The sequence below is a fragment of the Babylonia areolata genome, chromosome 27, assembly GCF_041734735.1.
Source record: "Babylonia areolata isolate BAREFJ2019XMU chromosome 27, ASM4173473v1, whole genome shotgun sequence".
Classification (NCBI taxonomy): Eukaryota; Metazoa; Mollusca; class Gastropoda; order Neogastropoda; family Buccinidae; genus Babylonia; species Babylonia areolata.
Genome location: NC_134902.1, coordinates 11,275,399 through 11,286,927, shown reverse-complemented (window position 1 = coordinate 11,286,927; position 11,529 = coordinate 11,275,399). Strand labels below are relative to the sequence as shown.

Below are 11,529 nucleotides of genomic sequence, written 5' to 3'. Positions count from 1 at the left end.
TGGATTCACCAAGTTCTCAACAACAACAAAAATCCAACTAATGTAAAATCCATTCACACACATATACAGTCATCTACAAATGCAAAAATATATGATTTTTGTTCCCTTTGAAAAAAAAATTTTTTTCACTGCATTTTGATATGTTGGATTCAGAAACATTTGCGTTACTTCTGATAAGTCTGTCCACATTCTTTTAACTTGTCCAATCAGTTATAAAATATGATATTCAACTTTGTAAAATTCTGCTGATTTTGAAGGCTGGAGATGCAAAAGAAAAGATGATGATAATACAAGTAATGGTCTGGACTCTTAAGCTGTCAGGAATGTCTTTAAAAGGTAAGCATGATGTGGGAGGTGATCTTTCAGAGCAGGAAAAATAGTTGTTAAGAATCTCTCTCAGAGTGCCTTATTTGCAGCAAGGACATTTTATTTCATAGTGACATATATATATATATATATATATATGATGTCTTGCAGGGTGTCCAGTGCCCGTTCCGTCATTGTGAAGATGCCCGTGGGAACGAAACAACCTGTGCTTTGTGGCAAGCTGGCGTCTGCTTCAGACCCAACTGCAGATTTCGCCATATGGAGATACAGGTCAGTGACTGGGAGTGGGAAACAGTGTTCTGCATCATTTGTTGGCTTCTTAACATGCAACTGCTTTCTTGTAACTGAATGGATTCAAGACAGTGGGGAGATAGTTCAGTGGGCTGCCAGCGCTACTTAAGGTCATATCTATGTTCTGGATTCCTCTGGATCCCTTCAAACTCCTCATTTGAAGTGTTGTGCTTCTGATATTAATTATTATCTTTGTTTTTATTACATGTATGTTAGCTATGTATGTGAAGTTCAAGTACGATAGTTGAAGGTTTAGAAGTGTTAACACTAAATGTTTTCAGATGGATCGAAGTAAGATTCCTTGTTACTGGGAGACACAGCCAGTGGGTTGCACCAAGCCTCACTGTGCCTTCAAGCACTTCAAGCCCCGGCCTCTTAGTGCTGTCCAGCCGCAGACTGCTGCAAGTGCAACATTGCCTGCAGGAGGAGCCCCTTCTGCAGAACAGGAAGAAGCCCAACAGACCTTGTCTTCTGGACATTCTAGTCCCATCGTGCAACCAGTAATCATCCCCATGGAAGGTCAGTGGGCCACTTTGGGCTGGGCTGTAACCATTCACTCAGAACTTGAATATGGTCATTAGTGCTAACTGCAGCAGAAATGCCAACTGTTCCATTTTGATCGGAGCAACTTGATTTTAAGGCGGTTGTTCTGATGTTTGATTTTTATCAGTATGCTCTGGTTTCCAATCTGCCTATAAACAAAAAAGAAAAATCACTGAGGTTTGATACAAAGCACCATGGCCGAGATAACTAAGACGATGCCGACCACGAAACCTTGTGCGCGCGCACACGCACACACACTCTCTCTGGTGCATTCAGCAAATGGCAAGAAGTACCACACATTTTCGTCACTGAAGGTCAACTTTCTTAGCCTTTGATGTCGATGCATGTAGTATTATCTTTAGTTCTTTTTAACCTTCCCCGTCCGAAGTCGGGTACTCAATCACACCTGGGTGGAGATAGGAAAATCAGAGTAAACTGCCTTTCCAAAGGACATGACTGATTCTGCCACTGCAGCTCCTAAAGTTTAAAGGCCCCATCATCTTTTACAGCCGTCAATTCAGTCAAAACAAGAGAGAAGAAAAGTTGAAGAAAGAAAATTATCTTTAGTTTAAACGAGCATACAGCTACTGTCTCTCATTTGGACAAATGTACATTTCACACCGATGTTTTCAATCACGCACACACACACGCAAGCACACACACTTTTAGCAGCAAATAGCATTAAGTTGGACTGACATCAGCCGATGATGCGGGAATACACAGACATGGCTGCAGTTATAGTTATATCTGGGATCTAAAGATTTATCCCCATTACATACAAGAAATATGTTTAATTCAAACATGTGTGCAGCCTTTGCCTCCAATTCAGATGTTGGTACATATCACTATCGCCATTGTCTTCATTGAATTGAAAACGCATGTATGCATGTGTGCTTGCAGACAAGCAGTCTCTCCCTCATCGTTTTCTGTCATGTGCACATGCACACACACACACACACACACACACACACACACACACACACACACACACACACAGAATTGCACTGAAAAGAATATGCATGCATGCATGCATGCATGCACATTCCCTCTCTCTGATATACACACACATGCACATGCTTACACAAACACGGCTGAATTTAATGCCCCCTCACCATACACATACAGAGTCAGTTTGAAAACAAAACACAATGCTCGCAAATAAACTCATTTTTGCTTTGTTTCTTTCTTGCACATGCACTCTCTCTCTCGCTCTCGCTCTCTCTCTCTCTCTCTCTCACATACACAGAGTTGAATTGGAAACAGACTCACTCCCAAACACGCACGTACACACACACATACACCCACACACACACACACACACACACACACACAATTGAAAGCAAACCATGTGCCTGCACACATACTCACTCACACTCGTTCACCTCCCAACATTCATACAGGGTTGAGTTGGAAACACACACACACACACACACACTTATGTTGAAAGCAACACACATGCATGCATTGATGCACACATTAACACACACTCGCTCTATGGATATAACATATAAACAATTCACCATGCACTTACTGAATACTTTTTAAGATGAAATTTTCAATTTTTGATTGCTTATTGACTCACTTGTGTAAACAAGGTGAGTCTGTTTTAACCCGGTGTTCGGTTGTCTGTGTGTGTGTGTGTGTCTGTGTGTCCGTGGTAAACTTTAACATTGCCATTTTCTCTGCAAATACTTTTGTCAGTTGACACCAAATTAGGCATAAAAATAGGAAAACAGTTCTTTCCAGTCATCTTGTTGAAAACAATATTGCACCTCTGGGATGGGCACAAATTTTTTTTTTTTTTTTTAAGTCAAATTTTATGCAAACTGCAGTTACTGTTATATATAATTTTTTTATTCTCTAAACTTGGCACTTTGATATGATATTCTGACACAACAACAAGAGCAGTCATTTTTATTTTTTTTGTTCAAACAGGAACTTCTTTTGCTAAGCACGGAAGTTATATTTATTTTGCAAACGTTTTGGTGCAGAAAGTAAAAAAGGGAAATTAATCTGTAATTAATGCTAGGGGACTTAATTTGCTTTAAACTGATCTTTCTCATCTTAAACATTACATTTTGAAATTATACTCAATACATAAAAAGCTTGTGTGTTTTACTCTCAGTGTACTATGTTCATTCGCCCAAGTGGTCTTTTTCGGAAAATATTAAAATCAATGCGACGAGTGGACCTTATAGATCTATTGGCTGAGCCCTGAAGGTCATGGGCAAAAATCAGTTGTGTACACATATTTATACATATTCAAAGCGCGTGCTCATATTTTTCACGAACACAAACGACGCCATTTTGTTTCAAGTTGTTGACCTGCCCGTTCAATCCTATATTCAATCGACAATACACGATAACGTGTGATGGAAAGTTGGAGAAGGAGACTGTTAAATATTTTCAGTCGACAATACACGATAACATGTGATGGAAAGTTGGAGGAGACCGTTGAATATTTATTCAGAGAAAGATTTTAAATATTTATTAAGAGAAAGATTTGTGAACGCCTCATCACTAACTGGATTATGCTCCAAACTGCCATAAAGATATCCATAGAATCAGTCGGAATTCACAGTTAAAAATAATAAACCATGAGAGTTAATACCCTTGAATTGATGAAACACAAAAATTTCCAGTCTTGACTTTTCTCAAAATGAAGTCCTTTTCACTTCATACAACGTTTAGAAGTAGTTGTACTTGGCTCTGCATGTTATAAGTTTAACAAAATACTCAATTTTCATATCAACTTTAAAACTATAAAACTAGAATGAACATAAAAGAGAAATTGAATCGACCGTGTCAACCGGGTGTAACTAAACTTGTACATCTATCTAGATCCAGAGAAAATGGCTAAATGTTGCAGTGTGATTGCAGCGATAGCCACGTCTCCTTTACTGTGGACTTAAAAAGATTTTTTAATTGTCCTTGAAGATTTTTTGAATGCCCAAGATACACCAGAATAATATGATTTGAACAGCGTTCTCACTGTGAATACCGTAATCGATTTATCGCCCTTTAAATAAAGCATGTTTAAATATTATATTTTTGAACGTCGGTTAAGGAGCCACGATAGTGTAATGGATAAATAAGACAGTTTCTTCTCATCCGAATACGCAGGGTTCAGATCTGTGGTTAGGACTTTTTTTTCCCCTTTTTTCTTTTTCTGTTAACCCGAAGCTTTATAATAACAAATACAGAACACATTTTAACGATTAGATTTTTTTTTTTTTAAGTGTATCACAAGTGAGTCTTGGAGGCCTTGTCTCTTGTTTTTTTGTTTGTTTTTTTTATCTAGTTTCAGGGTGGCATTGCCCTCCTGCACTCTCCATTGGTAACTTACCCCTGTACCCCATCATTTATACTTTTGATTGGTTTTCTTTTTATAAGTTTCCAGTTTAATGGGGGTTTACTCTTATACTCACCAGGGATGCACACAAAGATTTAAGAGAGGGAAAGAGAAAGTTTTGTCATAAATAAATAGTGGTTACTATTGTGTCACCCATTTTGTGTTTGTGAGTTTGTCGCTTTTAGGTGCTCCTCTTTGTCTTTGGAGGTTGACTTCTCTGCTATAGTGCACCACAGAGGTTTTTGGGCATCTTTATGTTAATTGTCCTATTTTGTGTTCACCTTTGATTTCAATGTGGGTCTTTGAATAATTTGAAGCGGTGATTACTTTCTGTTTTACTTTTGTACCCTTGACTTGAAGTTGAAGTAGACTTGAAGTAGATGCTAACGTGGTGATAGCCTTGAGATGGCCTTAGTGGTCAGCGAGGCTCTAAGCACTGTAATTTTATTTATTATTTATTTATCATTGAATAACTGATAAGTGTTTGGTGTCATATACTGTACCATCTCAAACTGATGCAAACTCGGCCTATCGGTTTCCCCTGCTTGGCCAAATTTCGCACGGCTAAAAGTGAAAAGACAACCTGTCTTTCCCTGTCCGCTCTGAGCCAGTCAGATGCCTCTAAAAGCTAAAGCGCTGAATCATTCCTTTGGCCAAGGCTGTCCACGTCATCTTGTCAGGTTTATACTCTGTCTCGTCTTACGCTTTTTTTGGCTATTAAGCGTGTTCATTTGGCTTTATTTTGCTGCAAGCAGCTTACGTTTATTATATTCTTACATTCTGTGAACTCGATTTCACTCGACCGCCTCGAATCATTTGTTTTTCTCTACCTCTAATTCGATCCTGTCTTTCCTTTCTCTGTTGGGGATCACATTTTCGCTGGGTGCCTATGTGTGGTTACCATGCCTCGTATGCTATCCAACGATGGCAGGAATCATGATGCTGGGATCGAGACTCAGCAAGAGATTCTCCCAGGCCCGGAGCTCATGATTCCTCCCAATAGGGACCGCGGCGATGCGTCTTTAGACGCTGATCGTGGAGGCGACACTCATACCATTAAAATGGTCATGAAGGGGACCGGGGGGAAAGGGGTACGAGCGTCGCCTCCCGAGGTGTCCCAGCGCGAGGCAGGGAAAAGGGGGAGTGGCAAGTCCTCTCTTGGCGGTGGGGACTCACAGCTGGGCATGAACTCCCAAGTGGAGGCCGCGCCCGGCCGTTATCCAGGTCCCCACTTGGAGATGGCCCTCAGGGGCCCCATTACTGTTCCCCCTCCTCCCTCCACTGCTGACCCCCCTCCCCCACCTTCTTCTGTGGGGGAGAAAGTTTTGGTTCTGTGGGGGGACCTCTACTTTGTCCATCCCAGGCCAAGCCACCCCTCTCCCCATGGGAGGGGATTCGTGGCGCGTGGCCACCTGCTCTGCAGGTCTTCTGCTATCTGGTCGGTCTCCCCTGCTGGGGGAGGCCCGCGCGTGTCTGGCGGTTCTGGGCAGTCAGCCTGCTGGTCTTCTGGTGGGACTGAAACCCAAGTCAGACCTGACCCCCTCCGACTTGGCCAGGTTTTTCCCTTCATGGAAATCAAGGCGCCAGTGACCCTTGGGGTTGGGGTCACAGGGTGGCTGGTGCCCACGGGTGGTTTCCCCCATTCTACCCATACTGGGGCACACCTATGGTGCACGCTGGGTTGCCAGGACCAGGGGCCAACCCCTCGTCCTCTCCCCACCGGACCCAACCCAGCACATCTCACAGGGTGACACACACGGCCCCGACAAGTGGGATCAACTTCTTGTCGGTCAGGTCAAGCTCCTTGACCAATATTGCCACTCAGTCCACAAATCCTCGGTCCTACAAGGAGATGAGTGGGTGTTTCTCCCCTCTCAGTACTCATGGGTTACTCTTGCATCCAGGGATGCCCTCACTGAGAAGGTGTGGCACCCACCATCCCAAGCATGGTTGGACCTACGGTCCACACTCTCCCCACCTGCTTCAGGCGCCAAGGAAATAACAGCTGCGGCCATGGTCCCTGCTCGGGATCATCCCAGCTCATCCCGCTGGGCTGACCTCAGCTCACAGGACGCCCCAGCGGGTACATCCAATTGGGATGGCACCCAGCAGGGGATGGACTGGGAGCAAGAGTGGGAGCCTCTGTCTTCGTAGGAGGACGAACAAGCGGATGAGCACTCTTCACCCCCATCCCAGGGGGACAGATTGAGCCCACGCCTCCCTAGGGACCAGCCTGAACCAAACTCGGACTTAGTCGAGCTTGAACTGACCCTCCCCAGTCGGGTCACACATGCGGAATCAGTCCTCAGGCTACATTGTTACCCTTGACCCTCCTTAGGCCATGTGACTCAACTCCAGAACCACCAGACGACTCAGGGTGCCAGAAATGGTGCAGGAATGGCTTAATAAGCCAGCCCGCATGGTCAGGGGTGCTGCTTCCATCCCTCCTCCAGGCAGGGAGTCCCTCTCTGCCCCGGGTGCTTTTTCCCCGGACAAGTTCCTTAAAGATTCCTCCAAGGATGGGGTGTGGTCCTTGTACACACAGGACCACCCTGCCTACAGGGAAGCAGAGCCCTCCGCGCAGGACAGGATGTTGGTCTCACAGCGCACCACCTTCCCCACTTCAGCTAATCTATCTTTTAAAATGTTAGCAGATTGGGACAGATTGGCGAACCGCTGCCTCCTCGAGGTTTCCACAGCTTTTACTTTCTTCGACGCGTTCCTCCACAGGGCCATTGAGCTGTGGGAACAGCGTCCAGATAATCAGGACACAGGGTCTTCATCCTCGGTCCCGCCGGGCCTCTTCACCGACCAGAGGTTACTTTTGGCAGTAGGGTAGCCTCTGGTCTCATGGCAGCTGCAGACACAGCTACCAGCCTTCACTTCAATACTGTGCTAGCTCGGCGTGATGCCATTCTCCACATCTCTAACATTCCAGTAGAGGAGAGGGCTGCCCTGCGGACCATCCCAGTGCAACAGCACTCCCTCTTCGACCAATATGCGTCCCATTTTGTCAGCCACAGGGCAGAGACAAACAGGGAGGTGGCCTCATATTTAGCCCACACCTCCCGGGGGTGCCAGAATTTTATGCCATTGAAGAGACTGTTCCCCTCCATATGCCACGCCACCTAAGTCGAAGTGGCATGCGCAGAATAAGCGGCAGAGGAATAAACCACCTCATGTCCATCCAAGCTGACTGGCCATGCACAAGGCCAGAAGGCAGCACCCCCAATGACTGGGGCGCGATTCAGCACCGCCAGTCGTTCAGCCTCTCCAAGTAGGAAACTCGTCCTGGCATGCACATCAGTGGCATGCTCTGGGACTCGACAACTGGAATGTGTCGGTGCTAGAGTCAGGGTACATGCTGCCTTGGGTGGAGGACCGCCCCCTTCTAAGATCCACTCCTCCTCCATATGTGCCCAGCTCAGCGGAGCAAGAGAGCATCTTAGAGAAAGAGATATCACACCTACTCCTCATAGGGGCGATATCTCAACTCTTGGACCCGGGCCCCGGTTTTTATGGCCGGTTGTTCGTGATTCCAAAGGTCTTGCGTGTGTGGAGACCCGTCTTGGACTTGTCCCCCATCAACAAATTCCTCTCCAAAATCAAATTCAAGATGGACACACAGGCACTGATTCGGGAGACCATTCAACAGGGTGATTGGGCTACCTCTATCTATCTGAAAGATGCTATTTTCATATCCTCATCCATCCGACGTCCCGTCAGTACCTGAAGTTCGTGTGGAGGGACAAGGTGTTCCAGTTCTTGGCCCTCCCATTTGGTCTGTCCCTTGCCCCTTTCCTGTTTACCGAGGTGGTGCGGGAATTGGTGTCCATCGTCCGGTCGGAATCCAATCATCTCTGTGTGTACCTGGACGACTGGGTCATTCTGGCCCTGTGCCAGAGTCATACGGCCAGACTTCTAGACCTTTGCTCCCAACTGGGCTTCCTCACGAACAAGGAGAAATGCGATCTGTCCCCAAGTCAGTTCTTCGACTTCTTGGGGATGAGATTCGACACGCGGTCCATGATAGTCTCTCCGACACCAGATTGCTGGGACCGTCTGGCAGGCCTCCTCAGCCACTTGCGCCGTTCCTCCCAAGCAACAGCGCTGACACTTCCTTCTCTCCTGGGCATGATGGAGTCCATGGCACCTCTCATTCCCCTGGGCAGGGTTCTCAAGCGCCCTCTTCAGAGGGCACTTAGGCTACGGTGGTCCCAGAGCACTCAACCATGGGATACCCAGATATGTCTGGGCGAGTGGTTCCTCGAGGTGACATCAGAGTGGCTCACCACCCCTCTTCAGACACAGGGGGTGCCCATAGCCCCACCTACTCTTCAGGTGACACCCTTCACGGATGCTTCCTCCCTGGGCTGGGGAGGCCACATGGACTTACTCCATGCAGCAGTGACTTGGTCCCCGGAGGAGCGCCTATGCCACATCAATGTTCTGGAACTAGAGGCAGTTCGCAGGGCTCTCCTGCACTTCATGGGGGAGGTCACTGGCAAGACTATCCACTTGTTCACGGACAATACGACGGTCGCATGTTATATGAACAAAGGGGGGCGGAGCGCACTCCCTGCGGACTGAGGCTCTCCTCCGTTGGTGCCACAGCAAGGGCATTGCACTTTCAGCGACACATAGCAGGAAAACATCTTGGCAGATGCTCTCAGCAGGTCCAAGAGAGTCATCCACACAGAGTGGACCCTGGACAAAAACACCCTTCAGGGGTATTGGAATGGTGGTTTCGGCCGATGGTGGACCTCTTTGCCACAAAGTTCAACAAAAGACTTCTCACTTATGTCTCTCCGGTCGCCAACCAGAAGCGTGGGCAGTGGATGCCGTCTCTTTAGACTGGAGCAGTCTGATTGCCTACGCATTTCCTCCCTTTCCAATTCTGTCCAGAGAGATCCAGGAAGCCAGATTGGAACACCCGCTGCTGATTCTCATTGCATGGAAATGGCCAGCCCAGCCCTGGTATCCAGACATTCAGTCCCTGACACATGTTCCACCCCTGAAACTCGAAACCAAACCTCATCTGCTGAGGCAGCCTCGTTCAAGGATTCCTCATTCCAATCCTCAACTGCTCCACCTGCACGCATGGCTGCTGTGCGGTTGGAACTGTCAGCATCACCATTGAAGTCTTCGACCCCTCGGTTGGCCTCTGTGTCGGCAGCGCTTACCCAGGGGGGTGCCTCCTCTGACCTCCTCTCCATAGTCAACAAAGCAAGGAGGGAGGGAACGGAGACTTTGTATGACTTTCGCTGGAAGAAATGGTTGCGGTGGTGTACAGCTCAGGACGTTCCCCCTACAAACCCTACGAGCATGCAGCTGGCCAACTTTCTGGCTCACTGCTCCTCAACCTGTCTGCTAGTTCTGTACATGGGTACAGGTCTGCCATCTGTACCACAATCAAACAGCTAGGTGGTCCTGCCTTTGAAGTGGATTTCCTGCTCAGAGAGGTGGCTAGGGGTGCCTCTCTGAAGGAAGCTAGAAACCCCAGAAGAGTGCCCCTTTGGGACTTGTTCCTGGTGCTGGATTTCATTGGAAAACAACCCTTCAAGCCATTGGGTACTATTCCTTTCAACTTACTCACCCTCAAGGCCACTTTCCTTCTGTTGCTGGTCACGGGCCGTCGTAGAAGCAAGATTCATGGTCTTAGTGGAATGCCACAAGATCTGGCCTTCCACAGAGATGGTTCCATCACTCTTCGTTTCCTTCCAGAGTTCCTGGCTAAGAACCAAGACCCCGAGGTCCCTTCTCCCTCTCTGAGGGTCAGACCTTTGTCTGATATTCTTGCCCAAGATGATGAGGATAGGCATCTGTCCTGTTCGGTGTCTCAGATACTATTGGGATGGGTCTTGCCACAGGTGTTCTTCTCAGAGACGTCTTCTCATCTCCCTCAATGAGAATTACATGAAAGACATCGCTGCAGGCATCATTTCCCGCTGAGTTTCCCAAGTCATTCATAGAGCCTACTCTCATTCTCACAGGGATATCAGCTGTCTTAATCCCAGAGCACACGAAGTGCGGGCCAGTGCCACTTCAGCTGCTTTCCAGCACTCAGTGCCACTGCAGCATGTCTTGGAGGCATCCTTCTGGCAGTCTGAGAATCCCTTCATCAACTTCTACCTCAGGGATTTCCGTATGACCAGGGCTGACGGTTCCAAGGGGATTTCCTTTGTCGTGGCTAACACTGCTGTCTCAGTTACAAGGGCTCCCCATACGAACCAGTAGGTGTTGCCCTCCTCCGTTAAATTCTGCATCAGTTTGATATGGTACAGTATATGACACCTAAAGGAGGTGGGTTTTTTTTAATTATACTCCATGTTTGGTGATACATATACTTACCGTGTCAAACTCGAATGCCCGCCCGTCCGTCCCCGCGTCTCTGCCGTGGTTCTCATGGGGCATTTTTCTCGATGGCGACAGAATGATTCAGCGCTTATAGCTTTTAGAGGCGTTTGATTGCTCAGAGCGGACTGGGCAAGACGGGTCATCTTTTCACTGTTAGCCGCGCGAAATTTGGCCAAGCAGAGCACACCGATAGGCCTAGTTTGCGTCAGTTTGACATGGTAAGTATATGTATCACCAAACATGGAGTATAATAAAAACTCCTCCTTTTACAAGGCAATTGTTTGATATGGTGGGTAAGGGGTTTCCAAATAAAGGTTTGCAAATAGTTTCAAGATGCAGGCACCCAGGTGTCAAACTTTTCTTTCTTTACAAATTAGGCTTCTTATCTTCAGGGCTGATAGCATCTTTTTCCCTTGGTATCAGTTATCAGGCCAGTGCTGTGTATAGAAATAGACTTTGGAAAATATTTTGCTATTAGTGTCAACAGGAAGAACTTGTTGGTTCAACAAAGTCCAAGTTTACCCAGAAATAACCAGAAAATACCTTTTAGCAAGGTACTTTTGCCTTTTAGCAAGTACTTGCACACATTTCCTTTTTTTTTCTTTTTTTCTTTTTTTTTTGACCAAAGTTATAACACCACAAGTGCTACTGGTCTTTTT

General features: G+C 46.8%; 1 protein-coding gene across 4 annotated transcripts in view; it reads left to right on the top strand.

The window, feature by feature from the left end:
• LOC143301530 (uncharacterized) overlaps positions 1 to 11,529 on the top strand; it is a 51,533-nt gene that overhangs the window by 12,615 nt on the left and 27,389 nt on the right. For all 4 annotated transcript variants that reach the window (XM_076615890.1, XM_076615892.1, XM_076615888.1 and 1 more), the window contains 2 exons: positions 478 to 597; positions 900 to 1,137. In XM_076615890.1, coding sequence (XP_076472005.1) covers positions 478 to 597; positions 900 to 1,137 — 358 coding nt within the window. The remainder of the gene's footprint in view (positions 1 to 477; positions 598 to 899; positions 1,138 to 11,529) is intronic.